Below are 20,566 nucleotides of genomic sequence, written 5' to 3' on the forward strand. Positions count from 1 at the left end.
ACACATCGGTATGTCTAGCCAAGTCTCAGTTTGCTATAATGCTGGAATTTCAAGATACAGAGTTAATCTCTGAAGTTTCTGATCACATCTTATACTGCAAGCATTATTAAATTCTTGGAAGGAAAATGTAACATAAAACTTCAGGTTTTTGTGTTTTATTTATATGTAAAGGACCTAGATTTTTGTCACTATATACTAATAAACTTTATTTGCTTAACTTTTAAGGTTTGTCTAACTTTATGTTGGCACATAGCAAAGTATTTACCTCATGCTGCAGCTGTTCAGGATAATTTCCATGTAAGTTACTTTTCCTTGTATGCATGCATGAAGTAGTGAAAGGTGTTTTATTATTTTTTGTAATATCAAAGTTAACATTATAATGAAAATAATTTTTAAAACGTTTTAAAAAATTATTTTTAAAAATAATTTTTAAACGCATTAAAACAACAAATACTGAAGTAATACACTACTTGTTTATGAAGAGTGAGACTTTAATAGAAGCAGTGGTAGAGGCAACAAGATGTGATAAAATATAATTGAATTTCTGAGGAATGCAATTATATTTTATGGACTCTGCTTAAAATCTGGACAATAATGGAAGTCATATCTAACTAATCAGAAAAACTATTATGAGGTCTTTAATGTTATTTTATTTTTGTTATTATAAACTATTACTTAAATATGACACAAGAGAATAGATGCAAAGAATACTTTTTCCACAGTATATTTAGGCTTTAGTAAGACTTTTTTTTTAATATTGTCCATAGAAATGCTTTTCTATAAAGTAAAGCAATGTGCCAGGGTGAGAAGGGATTAACAGTGGATAAAAGGTGGGTAGATGATAAAAATTGGGGGGGGGGGGTATATGAGTATATGGCTATTGCACTGAGTGAACTCAGATCTTCGAGTAGGAGATCCTATGTATTCGGTACTTAGTCTCTTGTTTTTAATATTTGTTAGTGACACTGATGAAGGCATAACAGGTTTGAAGTCCAGGGACTCACATCTGGTGAGTGGGCTTGGCATACCCAGGGTCCTAAGCTGGATATCATGATGATTCCCTTCTACTTCTAACTCTTGTTCTCTCTCTCTCTCTCAGGGTAATTCAGAATTTTTTTTTTTTTTTTTGGCATAAGCCTTAGGGTTCCTTGCACCATATGGCTAATAATAATAATAAGTCAAAGTGTGTTGATGATAATAAACAAATGGAACCAAGGTATGCTTCTTCAACGAGATAAAGTGCATTTTTGGGAAGTGTAATGTCTTACGTTTGAGTAATAATATTCTCAAATTGCCTATTTCTTGGGTATCATCAAAACATTAGTAATAATTAATAATGAAATTACTTGATAGTAATTGTGCAATATGGCATGAACTTTACTCATCATTGTAGACAGGATTTTTGACAGGCTGCTAGGACAGCACATAGTGATTTCTGTGATGATCTGTGATGTACGGCAATTTTCCTAGTGCCGACCGGGCTACCTGGGTTGGTAAAGTGCCTGCCTGGCAACCCAAAGGTCGTGGATTCGAATTCCGCCTCGGACTTGGATCAGAGTACTGCAAAAACCTTGGGAGGTGCATTATGGCCACAGAAGCCGAATGCGCCAACAACTACCAAAAAAAAAAAATTTTCTAGTAGGAGTAAGGAGGTATTTATTCTGCTATATAAAGTGTTAGTTATGCTACACCCTGAGTATTGTATACAGGCTTTTGAGTCCCCATTTCAGGAAGGATGTGGATTGGTCGGAAAAGGTGCAGTATAGGAAAGAAGGCTAGTTATTGATATAGGGAAGCATTCCTAGTGAGACACTTCAGTTTAATGGATTTCAAAGTTTCAGTACCAGATTTCTTACTTGTAGATTTTGGAATATTAATTTTTTGATATAATATTTTAAAATCTTGAAGAATTTTTTCTTGTAGGTTTTGAAAGGCTTGAGTAAATAAGGGAAATTATTAGCATTATCTAATAATTTCCTTTATTTACTCAAGCCTTTCAACAAAGGAGTTTAGTAAATAAATTTAGGAGTTTAGTAAATAAATTTGATGAATTTGAGGTATTGCTCAAAACATCGAAGGCAGATATTGTTGGGATATCAGAGACGTGGTGTCACACAGATATAAGGGATGCGGAACTGCAATTTGGGGAGTACAACGTCTACAGAAAGGATAGACAGGATAGGAAGGGGGGGGTGTTATGCTATTAGTTAAGAAACACATAAAAACCAAGGAAGTGAAGCCAGTCGACATCGCTGGACAGTGCAGTGTGGAGTCAGTTTGGTGTGACATAAACATTGGGAGATCAAAATTGAGAGTAGGAGTGTGCTATAGGCCTAATGACTCTGATGAGTATAATAAGGAACTGTACAGGGAAATAGAGTGGGCCAGTAAATCAGAGTGTCTTATAATGGGAGATTTTAATTTCCCAGATATTGACTGGAATTTGGGGGCTGGATACTCACACACTAGCAGGGCTTTTGTGGATTTATTGGATGATTGTTTTCTACATCAGCATGTTCGGGAGGCAACTAGAGGGAGTAATACTCTTGATTTGATTATCAGCAGTGATTCTTCATGCATTAAGAATCTGCAGATAAATGAACCACTAGGTGGCAGTGATCACAGTGTGCTGAAGTGGGATTTACTCAAAGAGGTAACTACCATTAGGGGTAAAGGGAAGGGTTATTGCTTCCGTAAAGGCGACTACGATGGACTGAGACAGTATTTAAATTCTATACAGTGGGACCAACTGATGATGTTACCAACAGCAAATTCAAAATGGGAAGCATTCAAAGAACTTATCTTGGAAGCTACTAGGCTTTACATACCAACTAAGAAATATTGTTCAAGGTTTAGGCCAAAATGGATGTCAGATGAACTAATGAGGCATATGGCAGAGAAGAAAAATGCATGGGATACTTACAAATTAACACATGACACAGAAGCCTATGATAGATACAAGTTGATATGCAACCAAGTTACAAAGGAGGTTAGGCAGGCGAAGGCAGATTACGAGAAATCCTTGGCAAGGGATGCAAAGAAAAACAGCAAAGAGTTCTTTACTTATGTAAACTCTAGAAGGAAAGGGATGAATCAGATTGGTCCACTTGATATTGATGGGTCAAGTGTTGATGATCCTGCTCAGGTGGCTAACAAACTAAATGAATATTTTGCATCGACATTCACACATGAGGAGTTATTCAGCGAGGGGAATGCCAGAGGTGTATTCAACTCTAGCAGTAAGTTACAGAATCTTGAAATAACTGGGAGTAAAGTGGAGGAGAAACTGTTGAAGATAAACACAAGAAAGGCACCCGGGGTGGATGGGATCTATCCAGTTATATTAAAGGAGGCAGCAAAGGAAGTAAGCAAACCCTTAGCCATAATTATGAGAGCTTCCTTGGACTCAGGGGAGGTACCCATAGACGGGAAATGTGCAAATGTGACCCCAATTCACAAAGGAGGATCAAAGGCTGACACAAGTAATTATAGACCTGTGAGCTTGACTTCTGTTCCAGGAAAATTAATGGAGGCACTGGTTAAAGACGCACTGCAGGATCATTTAGACAAGACTTCAATTATAGCTCAGACACAGCATGGTTTTGTTAAGGGGAAGTCTTGCCTGACCAACTTGATTGGATACTATGATGCAGTCACAAAAGAACTGGATGCAGGGAATAACTTTGATATTATATACTTGGATCTTAGAAAGGCTTTTGATACTGTTGCACATGCAAGACTGCTACACAAATTGGAGTAGTGTGACATTGGAGGCAAATTGCTGCTATGGATAAAGGGGTGGTTTAGGGGGAGAAGACAGAGAGTGGTAATCAATGGACACTGCTCATCGTGGACTGATGTTATTAGTGGAGTCCCTCAGGGCTCAGTGTTGGGTTCATTATTGTTTTCTGTATTTATAAATGATATTGATGATGGTATATCGGGATTAATGTCCAAGTTTGCAGACGATACAAAGGTTGGCAGGGTTGTCAAGGACACTACTGACACTATGCTTCTGCAACAGGATCTGGAAAGGTTGAGCAGATGGGCTGAGAGGTGGCAAATGAAGTTTAACATTGACAAATGTAAAGTACTACACATGGAAACAGCAACCCCAGAGCAACGTATCAACTCTATGGTACAACACTGACAGTGGTAGAGAATGAAAGGGACTTGGGGGTGGTTGTGCAGGCAGATATGAAATTCTCTGAGCAGTGCAGACGGGCTGCAAGAGTAGCTCATGGAGTATTGTCAATGATATACAGGAATTTTTCCAGCAGGGATAAGGAGGTGATTATTCCATTGTATAAGGCGATGGTCAGGCCACACCTAGAGTACTGTATACAGGTCTGGAGGCCTCATTTCAAGAAGGATGTAGAGCTGCTGGAACGAGTACAGAGAAGGGCAACAAGATTAGTGAATGGAACAAAGGGGTGCTCTTACGAAGAAAGGCTTAAGTTTTGCAAATTACAGTGTCTGGAGACTAGGCACCAGCGAGGTGATCTGATAGAGGTGTATAAAGCCTTGAATGGTTTAAGCATGCTCAATGCTGATGGGATTCTTCCTCTAGCTCAGAATAATCACCTGAGAGGGCATAAATTCAAATTGAGGAAAGACAGATGTAGGATAGACGTGCGGAAATTTGCCTTTAGCCAGTGGGTGGTTGGTTGGTGGAACAGACTTCCATCCCTTGTGGTGGAGGTTGATAGCCTAAATAAGTTTAAGGCTCAGCTGGACAGGTATTTTGAACGAACAGAGGGGTGAAGTGGAAGTGGTTTTTTTTTTTTTTTTGGCTGATGCTGCATAAGCTTGCTTTCTTGTATCAAATGCCTCTACTAATGCTAATGCTAAAGAGTAGAACATGGCATCACTGAAATTGTGCGGGGTTTCAAAGCTCCTGCGAATATGCCTTTGATTAGGGTCGATGCTAAATAGATGCCAGACTTCTTTGCATCAGTTTGCCTTTAATATTATGAATACTAAGCAAGCTTATTAGCATTAGTAGAGGCATATGATGCAAGAAAGCAAGCTTATTCAGCATCAGCCAAAAGAAAAAAAAAAAAAAAAAACAACCACTACTCCCATTTCACCCCTCCGTTCGTTCGAAATACCTGTCCAGCTGAGCCTTAAATTTGTTTAGGCTATCAAATTCAACAACAAGCGATGGGAGTCTATTCCATAAACCAACTGCCCGCTGGCTAAAGGCAAATTTCCGCACATCTATCCGACATCCGTCCTTCCTCAATTTGAATTTATGCCCTCTCAGGTGATTATTCTGAGCAAGAGGAAGAATCCTATCGGCATTGAGCATGCTCAAGCCATTCAAAGCCTTATACACCTCTATCAGATCACCTCGCCGATGCCTAGTCTCCAGGCTCTGTAATTTGCAAAACTTAAGCCTTTCTTCGTAAGAGCACCCCTTTGTTCCATTCACTACTCTTGTTGCCCTTCTCTGTACTCGTTCCAGCAGCTCTACATCCTTCTTGAAATGAGGCCTCCGGACCTGTATACAGTACTCAAGGTGTGGCCTGACCAATGCCTTATACAAGGGAATAATCACATCCCTGTCCCTGCTAGAAATATTCCTGTATATCATTGACAAGACACCATGAGCTACTCTTGCAGCTCGTCTGCACTGCTCAGAGAACTTCATATCTGCCTGCACAATTACCCCCAGGTCCTTTTCATTCTCTACCACTGTCAGCGTAGTACCACAGAGTTGATACGTTGATCTGGGCTTACTGTTTCCCATATATAGTACTTTACATTTGTCAATGTTAAACTTCATTTGCCACCTCTCAGCCCATCTTCTCAACCTTTCCAGATCCTGTTGCAGCAGCATAGTATCAGTAGTGTCCTTAACAACCCTGCCAACCTTGGTATCGTCTGCAAACTTGGACATTAAGCCTGATACACCATCATCAATATCATTTATAAATACAGAAAACAACAATGGACCCAACACTGAACCCTGAGGAACTCCACTAATAACATTAGTCCACGTTGAGCAGTGTTCATTGATTACCACTCTCTGTCTTCTGCCACTCAACCATCCCTTTATCCATAGCAGCAATTTGCCTCCAATGCCACACTTCTCCAATTTGTGCAGCAGTCTTCCATGCGCAACAGTATCAAAAGCCTTTCTAAGATCCAAATATATAATATCAAAGTTATTCCCTGCATCCAGTTCTTTTGTGACTACATCATAGTATCCAATCAAATTGGTCAGACAAGACCTGCCCTTAACAAAACCATGCTGTGTCTGAGCTATAACTGAATTCTTGTCCAGATGATCCTGCAGTGCTTCTGTAACCAGTGCCTCCATTAATTTTCCTGGAACCGAAGTTAAACTAACAGGTCTATAATTACTTGTGTCAGCCTTTGATCCTCCTTTGTGAATTGGGGTTACATTTGCACATCTCCAGTCCATGGGTACCTCCCCTGAGTCCAAAGAAGTTCTCATAATTATGGCTAGGGGTTTGCTTACTTCCTTTGCTGCCTCCTTTAATATAACTGGATAGATCCCATCCACCCCGGGTGCCTTTTTTATGTTTATCCTCAACAATTTCTCCTCCACTTTCCTCTCAGTTATTAGAAAATAATCTAGCTCACTGCCAATGTTTACTTCACCTACGACATTCCCCTTCCTGAATAACTCCTCATGTGTGAATGTAGATGCAAAATACTCGTTTAGATTGTTAGCCACCTGAGCTGGATCCTCAACTGTTGAACCATCAACATCCAGTGGACCAATCTGATTCATCCCTTTCCTTCTTGAGTTTAAATAGGTAAAGAACTCTTTTCTGTTTTTCTTTGCGTCCTTTGCCAAGGATTTCTCATAATCTGCCTTTGCCTGCCTAATCTCCTTTGTGACTTGGTTACAGACCAACTTATATCTATCATAGGCTTCCATGTCACCCATTAATTTGTATGTATCCCATGCATTTTTCTTCTCTGCCATATGTCTCATTAGTTCATCTGACAACCATTTAGGCCTGAACCTTGAACAATATTTCTTGGTTGGTATGTAAAGCCTGGTAGCTTCCAAGATTAGTTCCTTGAATGCTTCCCATTTTGAATTTGCTGTTGGTAACATCATCAGTTGGTCCCACTGTATAGAATTTAAATACTGTCTCAGACCATCATAGTCGCCTTTACGAAAGCAAAAAACCTTCCCTTTACCTCTGATGGTAGTTACCTCCTTGAGTAAATCCCACTTCAGCACACTGTGATCACTGCCACACAGTGGTTCCTTTATCTGCAGATTCCTAATGCATGAAGAATCACTACTGATAATCAGATCAAGAGTATTACTCCCTCTAGTTGCCCCCCGAACATGCTGGTGTAGAAAACAATCATCCAATAAATCCACAAAAGCCTTGCTAGTGTGTGAGTGACCAACCCACAAATTCCAGTCAATATCTGGGAAATTAAAATCCCCCATTATAAGATTCTCTGATTTACTGGCCCATTCTATTTCCCTGTACAGTATCTTATTATACTCATCAGAGTCATTAGGACCATAGCACACTCATACTCTCAATTTTGATTTACCTATGCTTATGTCACACCAAACTGACTCGACACTGCCGTGTCCATCAATGTTGACTGGCTTTACTTCCTTGGATTTTATGTGTTTTTTAACTAATAGCATCACCCCTCCTCCCCTCCTGTCCTGTCTATCCTTTCTATACACATTGTACTCCCCAAATTCCAGTTCTGCATTCCTTATATCTGTGTGACACCACGTCTCTGATATCCCAACAATATCTGCCTTTGATGTTTTGAGCAATACCTCAAATTCATCAAATTTATTTACTAAACTCCTAGCATTGGTGTACACGCAAGTATACATGCACCTGTTTCGATTCTTAGCTACCCTAACACAACCCATGTGTTTACTTGTACCGCAATGACTTCCAGCAGTCTCTTAAATATCCTGCATCTTGTTTTTCAGGCTTCTGCTCATTCCAATAGAAGCAGTGCACGAATCTCTTTCACCTCTGCCAGTGGCTACTGTTAATCCATTAGTCTTTGTCTCCCCCCAAGCTAGCAGTTTTCCGACCCACCTAACACTGCCTCGATAGCATCAGCAAATATTCTTGCACCCTTTCTATTTAAGTGTATCCCATCCCTGTAGAAGCAATCTCTTCTGTTAACAAGTACATTCCAGGCTGAAAAAAATTCTACCCTTGAGCCTTGTACAATCTTTCCAGGGCCGAATTGATCGATAAGGCTCTCATCATATACTCCCTCCTATCGTGTCTGAGCAGAATTGCAGACACTTTCAAATTCAACCCTACTTCACGGCTTTTTTTCAACAGTGACCTGTACTTGTTAAGTAATACAGCATCAGCCAAAAAAAAACCCACTCCCATTTCACTCCTCCGTTCGTTCGAAATACCTGTCCAGCTGAGCCTTAAATTTATTTAGGCTATCAACTTCCACAACAAGGGATGGAAGTCTGTTCCATCAACCAACTACCTGCTGGCTAAAGGCAAATTTCCGCACATCTATCCTACATCTGTCCTTCCTTAATTTGAATTTATGTCCTCTCGGGTGATTATTCTGAGCAAAAGGAAGAATCCTATTACAGGTTGCACTGAGTAGAGCAGTGGTAGTCAATTGTTTTTGTTGACATACCACTTACCACTGCAGCAATTTAGACTTGTTTTATCACCTCCCTTATTTGTGAGTTATCTTCACTATCAATAAGCAAAATGTAAATTGAAAAACCTACGCGCTTTAACAATTGGATGCCAGCTGGACTCTTCGATATGAAGCCAGAGAGTGTAACAGTTGGAGGCATTGCCGTAAAATGTAAAGCTGGCATACTTCAAAAATTGGACACCAGAGAGAGAAAGGCTGCTAATTTTAAATTCTTGTTTTTTTAAAACATTCCTATAATTTTTGAGAACAGGCTTAAGTTGATCCTGCATTTTTCCTGTTTGCACGGTAAATTAACAGAAATTTCTGGAATTTTCTGTGGAGAAATTAGAGAAAATATTTTTGTTAAAATATTTGGGAGTATCAGCTGTGTGGATAGAATAGAACAAAGAGCATGGCATCACTGAAATTGTGCAGGGTTTCAAAGCACCTGTGAATATGCCTCTGATTAAGGTTGATGCTAAATATATGCCAGACTTCTTTGCATCAGTTTGCTTTTAATATTATAAATACTAAATTAAAATGTAAAATAAATTTGTCTCACAATCTAAATATTGAGCAAAATATTTTGTATTTTTAAAAAAGAAATAATCCCAAATTGTTGAGTTTAGTTAGCCTGCTTTTGTAATTAATTATCGATGAAACAACAACACAGAATTTTGCTCAATGTTTATATGGCTGTGTAATGTGTCTGATTATCTGAAAAGGAAGAATATCTTTATTCATCAGGAACATCTGCCTTTGATTTATTTGAACAGCATGTCTGTTTTTCATTACTAAAATATAGATATTTATAATTACTTTTAACCTTGTGTTGTAATTTCTGTTGTTGTTTTCTTCTTCCTCTCAAGTGATTTTGTTTACTGCTGAGTATAGTTAATATATTAACCACATTATATTTTCTCTACCACCATTGTTGATTAAAATTTAATTTTTCATAACTATGTAATATCATTTATTTTCCATTATTATCAGAGGTTACATAAACCTGTGATGATAATGGAAAATAAATTTGAATATGAATTTCAAATATAACCTACATTATTATGTAGGTTATATTTCAAAATTCTTCTAAATTGATTTTAGGTCTGTTGAATACAGAATACATAAAACAGCTTTGCATTTAAAACATGCAATGGGCTTGAATTCTAAAAGTCAGGGATGTTTTGAGCATTCCAGATAAACTGAACCATTGTTTTTTTATTTATATAATTTTTTTTTTTTTTTTTAAAAAATGGCTTCTTTATCAAGTTTGTTAATGTCACTAATCATGATGAATAATTAATGCTTGTAATGTAGTAATTAGATTTAGAAGGGATGAATATGGTATCTAGAGTCTCATACATTTTATAAAATTTAAATACAGTTACTCTATGTCCTTCATATATATTTCATGAATTTATCCTTTGCTGAATTTTCTCTGAAGTTTTCTCAACTTGATCCTGCATTTTTATATGTTATGTTTTTGTATTGGAAAATATAGTGTATATGTCATTTCTAAAGTAGTTGCTCATCAGCATTATATAATTTTAGAGAAATACAGAATGTAAATATAGAAATGCATATGTCATTTCAGCTAATATTAGTGAACTGTTTTATTTATTTCTTATTTTTTCTCATGCTGGTACAATATTAGCATTGCTGAAATGCTAATATTGTATCAGCATGGAACAATATTCCATGTCCTGAAAAATGCACTTAAAACTGAATTATTTTCTACAGATGATTATAGGGGAATTTATTCAGAACATATATTTACATCATCGAGAAGTGGTTAGTGGTATGGTACCTGGGCAAACTCCAGTGAAAAGATATGTTACCCCTTGTTCACAAGTAAGCCATATATAATCTCTTCTGTTTTGTTCTTTTGAACATATTATTAGAAAATTTACCATGTTTGCCATTCAAGATGCTAAACTATGTGATTTGAATGTGATTCAGGGTCTCTATAACTGAACAGTTGGGTCTGATATGCACAGCAGATATAATGTTTAATATGTATATCTTCAGTTAAAGAAATTAAAATAAGAAAGATGATGGAAACACTACTTTAATTTATTGTAAACTCTGTCATTTACTGAAGTACAAATACAAATCAGGTTTAAAAATATTTTATGCTTATGAAAATTGTCATTTCGTTAAATGATTTATTAATAAATTAGTAAAAAATGTTAATTTCTCAAGCACAAGTGATAGCGAACTTTTAAGGTAACATTCATGTTCAGGAATACAAAAAATGCATAAAGATAACATATTTTATTAAGAGAAAAAAGTAGTTTAAATTTTTTTGCCCAGTAATTTTGTTTATTTCTGTCAAATTCATATTGTTCTTCTATTTCTTAATTAGTATTTTTAGTATTTAGTATTTAGTAATGGCCGCATGGTGAAAGAAAGCCTATGGCTTATGCTGCACCAGCCAAAAAAAAAAAAAAAAACCATGATGTATAAAAAAAAAAAAAAAAAAAAAAGAATAATTAATAAAAGAAAAAGAAATTAAACCTATCATCCTATGCATTTCCCTCACCAGAAGGTACTATCCAGATGACCTTTGAATTTCCCCGAACTGTCAGCCTCTACCACCCATATAGGCAACTTATTCTAGTAATTTATAACTCACTGGCTAAATTAATCTTCCTGCAGTCCAATCTAAACATGTCCCCTGTAACTTGAATTTATGTCCCCTAGTTCTAGCATCACTTATAATCTTGAAATTTTCATCCTCATTCATTTTACTGATGACTTTCAAAGCCTTAAACACCTCAATCAAATCTCCTCTAAGGTGTCTAGTTTTCAAACTCTGCAACCCATATATTCGAAGTCTTTCTTCATAAGGACGCCCTTTTGCCGATCTCACCAGGCGAATTACCCGTCTTTGCACCCTTTCAAGAAGCTCGATGTCTTTCTTTAGGTGTGGTCTCCATACTCAAATACAGTATTCCAAGTATGGTCTAACAAAAGCCGTGTATAATGGGATTATCACGTCCCTATCTCTACTTGCAAAAGTTCGATAGATCATCGATAGGACACCATGGGCGTTCCTTGCAACCTGTTTACAATGCTCAGAGAATTTCATGTCTGACCATATCGTAACACCCAAGTCCCTTTCCTCCAGTACTGGGTTTAGGTGAACTCCACCAAGTGAATAAGTTATTTTGGGATTACTGTTTTCCAGGTGTAATACCTTACACTTTGTTGGATTAAAGCATAGCTGCCATTTTTCTGACCATTCCTGAAGTCTATCTAGGTCTTTCTGAAGAAGCTCAGCTTGACAGTGATCATTAACTACTCTACCAATTTTAACATCATTTGCAAATTTAGACATCACACCCTCTATCCTTTCATCAATGTTGTTTATGAAAATTAAAAACAACAGTGGTCCTAATACTGATCCTTGGGGAACCCCACTTCTTACATCAACCCAATCTGAGGAATAGCCATTTATCACAACCCTCTGCCTCCTGCCCTGAAGCCATCCTCATATCCATCTAAGGATTTTCCCAGTGATTCCAACCTGTTCTAGCTTATAAACAACCACTCATGTGGAACTGGATCAAAAGCTTTGCTGAAAGCTAAATAAACAATGTCGAAATGATTCCCTAAATCCAGCTCATGCGTGACCCTTTCAAATAGCAAACCAGATTTGTTAAACATGATTTTCCCTTCACAAAACCATGATGAGTATCCTTGAGAATTAATTCTATCCAATTGGTCCAGTCTGAAGATTAAACCATTAATCACAATCCACTGCCTCCTACCTTTAGCATTAGCATTAGTAGAGGCATTTGATGCAAGAAAGCAAGCTTATGCAGCATCAGCCAAAAAAAAAAATAAAGTAAAATAAATAAATAAAAAATAACCAATTCCACTTCACCCCTCTGTTCGTTCGAAATACCTGTCCAGCTGAGCCTTAAACTTATTTAGGCTATCAACTTCCACGACAAGGGATGGAAGTCTGTTCCACCTACCAACCACCCGCTGGCTAAAGGCAAATTTCCGCACATCTATCCTACATCTGTCTTTCCTCAATTTGAACTTATGCCCTCTCAGGTGATTATTCTGAGCAAGAGGAAGAATCCCATCAGCATTGAGCATGCTCAAACCATTCAAGGCTTTGTACACCTCTATCAGATCACCTCGCTGGTGCCTAGTCTCCAGACACTGTAATTTGCAAAACATAAGACTTTCTTCATAAGAGCACCCCTTTGTTCCATTCACTAATCTTGTTGCTCTTCTCTGTACTCGTTCCAGCAGCTCTACATCCTTCTTGAAATGAGGCCTCCAGGCCTGTATACAGTACTCTAGGTGTGGCCTGACCATTGCCTTATACAAGGGAATAATCACCTCCTTATCCCTGCTAGAAAAATTCCTATATATCATTGACAATACACCATGAGCTACTCTTGCAGCCCGTCTGCACTGCTCAGAGAACTTCTTATCTGCCTGCACAACCACCCCCAGGTCCCTTTCATTCTCTACCACTGTCAGTGTAGTACCACAGAGTTGATACGTTGCTCTGGGGTTGCTGTTTCCCATATGTAGTACTTTACATTTGTCAAAGTTAAATTTTATTTCCCACCTCTCAGCCCATCTGCTCAACCTTTCCAGATCCTGTTGCAGCAGCATAGTGTCAGTAGTGTCCTTGACAACCCTGCCAACCTTTGTATCGGGTGCAAACTTGGACATTAAGCTTGATATACCATCATCAATATCATTTATAAATACAGAGAACAATAAAGGACCCAATACTGAATCCTGAGGGACTCCACTAATAACATTAGTCCACGATGAGCAGTGTCCATTGATTACCACTCTCTGTCTTCTCCCCCTCAACCACCCCTTTATCCATAGCAGCAATTTGCCTCCAATGCCATACCGCTCCAATTTGTGCAGCAGTCTTCCATGTGCAACAGTATCAAAAGCCTTTCTAAGATCCAAGTATATAATATCAAAGTTATTCCCTGCATCCAGTTCTTTTGTGACTGCATCATAGTATTCAATCAAATTGGTCAGGCAAGACTTCCCCTTAACAAAACCATGCTGTGTCTGAGCTATAACTGAAGTCTTGTCTAAATGATCCTGCAGTGCTTCTTCAACCAGTGCCTCCATTAATTTTCCGGGAACAGAAGTTAAACTCACAGGTCTATAATTACTTGTGTCAGCCTTTGATCCTCCCTTGTGAATTCGGGTCACATTTGCACATCTGCAGTCCATGGGTACCTCCCCTGAGTCCAAGGAAGCTCTCATAATTATGGCTAAGGGTTTGCTTACTTCCTTTGCTGCCTCCTTTAATATAACTAGCCGACCGGGCTAGCCGAGTGGGTAAAGTACCTGCCCGGCAACCCAAAGGTCGCGGGTTCGATTCCCGCCTCGGGCTTTGATCAAAGTACTGCAAAAACCTTGCGAGGTGCAATATGGCCACAGAAGCCGATGCTCCAACAACTACCAAATCGATCAATCAATTTAATATAACTGGATAGATCCCATCCACCCCAGGTGCCTTTCTTGTGTTTATCTTCAACAATTTCTCCTCCACTTTACTCTCAGTTATTACAAGATTCTCTAGCTTACTGCTAGAGTTGAATACACCTCTGGCATTCCCCTCGCTGAATAACTCCTCATGTGTGAATGTCGATGCAAAATATTCATTTAGTTTGTTAGCTACCTGAGCAGGGTCATCAACAGTTGACCCATCGATATCAAGTGGACCAATCTGATTCATCCCCTTCCTTCTAGAGTTTACATAAGTAAAGAACTCTTTGCCGTTTTTCTTCGCATCCCTTGCCAAGGATCTCTCGTAATCTGCCTTTGCCTGCCTAACCTCCTTTGTAACTTGGTTACAGATCAACTTGTATCTATCCTAGGCTTCTGTGTCACTTGTTAATTTGTATGTATCCCATGCATTTTTCTTCTCTGCTTGTGTATTTAAATTTTCATAGTGCTTTTTTACAGTGCAAGTGATTTGCAGACAATGTGAATTACACACACACACACACACACACACACACACACACACACACACACACACACACACACACACACACACACACACACTTTTTTTAGGTCTTAGTTACTGTGTGGTGTAATAAAGGATAGTATTCCTTGAAGAGATGTGTTGTTGAGGGTAAATAAAATACGTACCAAACATTCTGATTTCATTTGACTTATCATAAATTTAATTGTCTTTCAAACATCATGGTTACTCCATATGCAGTACATGTAAACTGCTCTTAATGTATGGAGTGCATAATTCACCTCAAAGAGAGCTTTTTGTGTCACACTGTTGTATTGTATACTGATATTAATTTTTGAATATATTTTATTTTGTGACTGTATAACTTTATTACTAAATTAACAAACCTATTGAAATTTATTCTGCTGAAATTTATTTCTAGAAAAGTGAACTCTCATCAGAAGACTATGCAAAACAATTTATTAAACAAGAACTGACTGAAAAATTATTTTTGTAAGTGCATGTTTTAATAATAATCTTGTAATATTTTTACTTATCTTTATTATGTTGTTATACATTTTATATATCTGTCTCATTTTTATATATATATAGTAGACTCTCGATTTTCCGGGATAGATGGTAAAAACCAAATCCAAGATAATCGATTTGCCAGTTAATCCAAAAATACAGAAGTCCCCGGCATATGTAAGAGATACGTTCCAGGATTTCTTACTTCGTTGAGTTTTACATAATTCGGGAATAACTAGTAACATATTGCTACTATATTATTATTGACAAATCTGAATTTAGTGCAATAATTGTTAATGTTTGACCATTTTCATACATTCTTATTAGTTTACTTTTCTGATCCAAATCAATCGCTTTCCTTTTCTTGGTAGATTTACTAGTACCGCTGTCACTTATTCTTAAGGGAATTTAATTTTGACCGTTATCATGGTGCTGACTAAGGTCGGCACCATGATAACGGTCAAAATGAAATTTTCTGTAAAGAACTTCACAGGGTTAAGGCAAAAACTCACTATTATCACCCCACGTGAGTTCACATTCTACTAAAGCACATTTCTTGAGGTCACCAAAAATCAATAAAAACAATTTGCACTTTCCGGGTTATTGGGCTTTTCTTTTAGTGCAATTAATTATAAAACGGGTAATAAACTCTATCTCATTGCATTTGGTATAATACCGATAGCTGGGATTCTATGGTTTTTTATGTTATTATGGTGAAATGTGTGTCATCTTCAGTTATATATAAAAAAAACCATAAATAAATTGTAAGAATCTTCTCTTCTGTTCTATTTTTTTTGCTTGTTACTCCGTATCTCACTTGTGTAATTTGTGCTTGCCGTGATCATCATTATTGATTGCTTATTATTAGTATTATTTTATTTATTTTATTTTTTTAAATTTTACAATCCTAAAAAAAAAAATAGAGTGAAAAAAATTTATGTAAATCCATAATTGCATAAGTCGGGGACTTACTGTATCGAAAAATATTCAGCTACCTACTTAAAAAATATGGCGATGGATAAAAAACGAAAAAATTTACCACATGGTACTCGCGTGTCAAATACAATGCTTCCCTTTATTTTTTGTGATGTCGATTTTAAATCTAATAGTTTCCCTTTATTTTTTACAATGTCGCATATGGTTTGGTCATCAACATTATAATGGTTAATCAAGGATTTAACGGATGCACCGTTTTCAAACTTTTGAATAATTTCAAGTTTTTGTTTAACTAAAAGTGCAACTCTTTTGTGTTTACCCATAATTTTCGCAATTTCGAAACAGAAAAAAATATTTACTAAAAAAAAAAAAAAATCGACATCCCTGATATAAATAGCGAAACAAAATTTGTCTTTTTGTGGTGCGACGGAACACAACAATTGACGCGACGCACTAAAACAAACTAAACATTTGTTTTGTTTTTTTTTTTTGAGTGGTGGGTGCGAAGACAGCAGGGTTGCAAGATAATATGCAGAATAATCTCCTAATTACAGCTTATAACGTCGCTTCTTGTCGCTTATTTCCAACTTGCAAAATATCTGTTTATACCTATTCTGGTTATTACTTGAATTTTATGATTTTTGGTTGATTTTTTTTTTTTAATTTGGAGTCTTGAAGTGTCCTGCTTAATCCGATCCCAGTAAAATGAGCGTCTGCTGTATTATTATTATTAATTTTTTATTTTTTTTATATATTATATAATTGTATAAGGCAATGGTTAGGCCACATCTTTATTACTGCATCCAGGTCTGGAGCCTCATTTTAAGAGAGATGTAGGTCTCTTAGAATGGATACAGAGAAGAGCATCCAGGTTCATCAAGAACACAAATGGATACTCTTAACAAAAAAGACTTCAGTCCTGCAAATTGCATCACTTAGAAACTAAGCACTTGAAAGGAGATGTTATTGAAGTGTAAAGGCTTTAAATGGATTAAGTAAACTTAATGATGACAGTATTCCAACTCTTTCTCAGACAGCAACACATAATCGGTGACAAACTTAAATTGAAAAAGGATGCCCGTAGGACATATGCAAAAAATTTTCTAAAATTTTTTGCATATGTCGCACCACAAATGTGGTGCGACATATGCAAAAATGTCGCACCGTCGCACCACAAAAAGACAAAATTTGTCTTTTTGTGGTGTGACGGAACACAACAATTGACGCGACGCACTAAAACAAACTAAACATTTGTTTTGTTTTGTTTTTTTGAGTGGTGGGTGCGAAGACAGCAGGGTTGCAAGATAATATGCAGAATAATCTCCTAATTACAGCTTATAACGTCGCTTCTTGTCGCTTATTTCCAACTTGCAAAATATCTGTTTATACCTATTCTGGTTATTACTTGAATTTTATGATTTTTGGTTGGTTTTTTTTTTTTAATTTGGAGTCTTGAAGTGTCCCGCTTAATCCGATCCCAGTAAATTGAGCGTCTGCTGTATTATTATTATTAATTTTTTATTTTTTTTATATATTATATAATTGTATAAGGCAATGGTTAGGCCACATCTTTATTACTGCATCCAGGTCTGGAGCCTCATTTTAAGAGAGATGTAGGTCTCTTAGAATGGATACAGAGAAGAGCATCCAGGTTCATCAAGAACACAAATGGATACTCTTAACAAAAAAGACTTCAGTCCTGCAAATTGCATCACTTAGAAACTAAGCACTTGAAAGGAGATGTTATTGAAGTGTAAAGGCTTTAAATGGATTAAGTAAACTTAATGATGACAGTATTCCAACTCTTTCTCAGACAGCAACACATAATCGGTGATAAACTTAAATTGAAAAAGGATGCCCATAGGATATATGCAAAAAATTTTCTTTTAGTCAGAGAGTAATTGATTCTTGGGACACACTAGCAGCTAGTGTTGTGGAAGTAAGAAGTTTGAATAAATTTAACGAAGAATTATACATATTATTATTAGAGGGGATGGCTAGATAAGGTGTGGGTTGTTTTTTTTTTTGCTTGATTCTGTATAAATTTGCTTCCTTTCATCATTTGCGAGTATAGTGGATCCCTGCTTTACAATTGGTTCACTGTATGGTCAGATCATTTTACAATGGACTCCATAATAAAATACCATTCGCTATATGATATATAGCAAACTCCGGTCATTGTGATCATGTTTGCAAATTGCGCTATACTCCAGAACATGGTGCACTTTCAGCCTGCCATGGTCTTGGGGTGTTTATTCCCCCCATTCCCGCTGTTTTAAAATAGGAAAACGAGTTCCCAATTTTAAAACAGCAGCAAGGGTGTGATAAACACCCTAACTAACGCTAACCATAGCAGGTTAGGAACGTGATTTTCAAAGGGGCACCGTGTTCTGTAGTTTTACCGCAAATTGAATTTTAATTCTATTAAGCAGCACTTGCCAACCGGGCTAGCCGGGTGGGTAAAGTGCCTGCCTGGCAACCCAAAGGTCGCGGGTTTGATTCCCGCCTCGGGCTTGGATCAAAGTACTGCAAAAACCTTGGGAGGTGCATTATGGCCACAGAAGCCTATACGCCAACAACTACCAAAAAAAAAAAAACCTGCATTCCCACTAGCATGTGATACTGGCTACGGAGGCTGCAAAGTAAAGTAAACTGCAGCCATTATCAATCCACTCCAGGATGGAAGCCTCCTCTACGATTCACATATTACAAATCTTCAAATAAAGGAAACAATTAGGTGGTAGTGATCATAGTGTATTGATGTGAGATTTGTTCAGAAAAAGTAACTACTGTCAAGGCTAAAGGAAAGGGTTTTTTTTTTTTTTTTTCTCCCACAAAGGTGATTATGATGGACTCGGCCATTTTTAAATTCTTTTCAGGGGACCACTCTAGGTTAAAAAATGCAAATGGCAGTATTCGATGCTCTCGGTGTTCATTGCTATATGGAGGTAATACTAGAGACTGATAAGATTTTATGCCAAATAAGGGATTGTTCAAAGTTTTGACTAAAGTGGATGTCAGGTGAACTGATGAGATTAGTGAGAGAAAAGAAAAGTGCATGTGATTATTGCAAATTTGCATGTAATCAGGTTATTCAGAGGATTAGGCATGGTATGAAGGCAAATTACGGAGTCTTTTTGCTAAATGTGTAAAGAAAAACAGTAAGGAATTCTCTGCTTATATTAACAGTATTCTGCTAGAAAGAAAAGGATGAGTTACATGGGCTTAGTATTAGTAATGGCTGCACGGTGCAAGAAAGCCTATGGCTTATGCAGCACCAGCCAAAAAAAAAAAAAAAACAGAATAAAACAATGATAAAAAAAATAATAAATAAATAATAATAATTAATAAAACAAAAGGAAATTAAACCTATCATCCTATGCGCTTCCCTCACCCGAAGGTACTATCCAGATGACCTTTGAATTTCCCCAAACTGTCAGCTTCTACCACCCATGTAGGCAACTTATTCCAGTAATTTATAACTCGCTGGCTAAAATAAAACTTCCTGAGTATCTAAACATTTCTCCCCGTAACTTGAATTTATGTCCCCTAATTCTAGTATCATTTATAATCTTGAAAATTTCGTCCTCATTCATTTTATTGATGCCTCTCAGAGCCTTAAACACCTCAATCAAATCTCCTCTAAGGTGTCTAGTTTCCAAACTCTGCAACCCACATATTCGAAGTCTTTCTTCATAAGGACGCGCTTTTGCCGATCTCACCAGGCGAGTGACCCATCTTTGCACCCTTTCAAGAAGCTCGATATCTTTCTTTAGGTGCAGTCTCCATACTTGAACACAGTATTCCAAGTGTAGTCTAAAAAAAGCCTTATATAATGGGATTATCACGTCCCTATCTCTACTTGCAAAAGTTCGATAGATCATCGATAGGACACCATGGGCCTTCCTTGCAACCTGTTTACAATGCTCAGAGAATTTTATGTCTGATCGTATCATAACACCCAATTCCCTTTCCTCCAGTACTGGGTTTAGCTGAACTCCACCAAGTGAATAAGTTATTTTGGGATTACTGTTTTCCAGGTGTAATACCTTACACTTTGTTGGATTAAAGCATAGCTGCCATTTTTCTGACCATTCCTGAAGTCTATCTAGGTCTCTCTGAAGAAGCTCAGCTTGACAGTGATCATTAACTATTCTACCAATTTTAACATCATCTGCAAATTTAGACATCACGCTCTCTATCCCTTCATCAATGTCGCTTATGAAAATTAAAAACAACAGTGGTCCTAATATTGATCCTTGGGGAACCCCACTTCTTACATCAACCCAATCTGAGGAATAGCCATTAATCACAACCCTCTGCCTCCTGCCCTGAAGCCATCCTGCTATCCGTCTAAGGATTTTCCCAGTGCTTCCAACCTGTTCCAGCTTATAAAGCACCCGCTCATGTGGGACTGAGTCAAAAGCTTTGTTGAAATCATTCCCTAAATCCAGCTCGTGAGTGGCCCTTTCAAAATAACGAACC

The 20,566-nt window shown here is 37.3% G+C and overlaps 1 protein-coding gene across 1 annotated transcript in view; it reads left to right on the forward strand.

Moving 5' to 3' along the window:
- The window catches only part of PolE1 (DNA polymerase epsilon catalytic subunit 1), a 650,197-nt gene that overhangs the window by 569,611 nt on the left and 60,020 nt on the right, over nucleotides 1–20,566 (forward strand). The window contains 3 exon segments of the mRNA XM_090380641.1: nucleotides 226–297; nucleotides 10,390–10,500; nucleotides 15,060–15,130. Coding sequence (XP_090236767.1) covers nucleotides 226–297; nucleotides 10,390–10,500; nucleotides 15,060–15,130 — 254 coding nt within the window.

The sequence above is a fragment of the Mastigoproctus giganteus genome, chromosome 9, assembly GCF_048544385.1.
Source record: "Mastigoproctus giganteus isolate SK-2022 chromosome 9, ASM4854438v1, whole genome shotgun sequence".
In the NCBI taxonomy this organism is placed as follows: Eukaryota; Metazoa; Arthropoda; class Arachnida; order Uropygi; family Thelyphonidae; genus Mastigoproctus; species Mastigoproctus giganteus.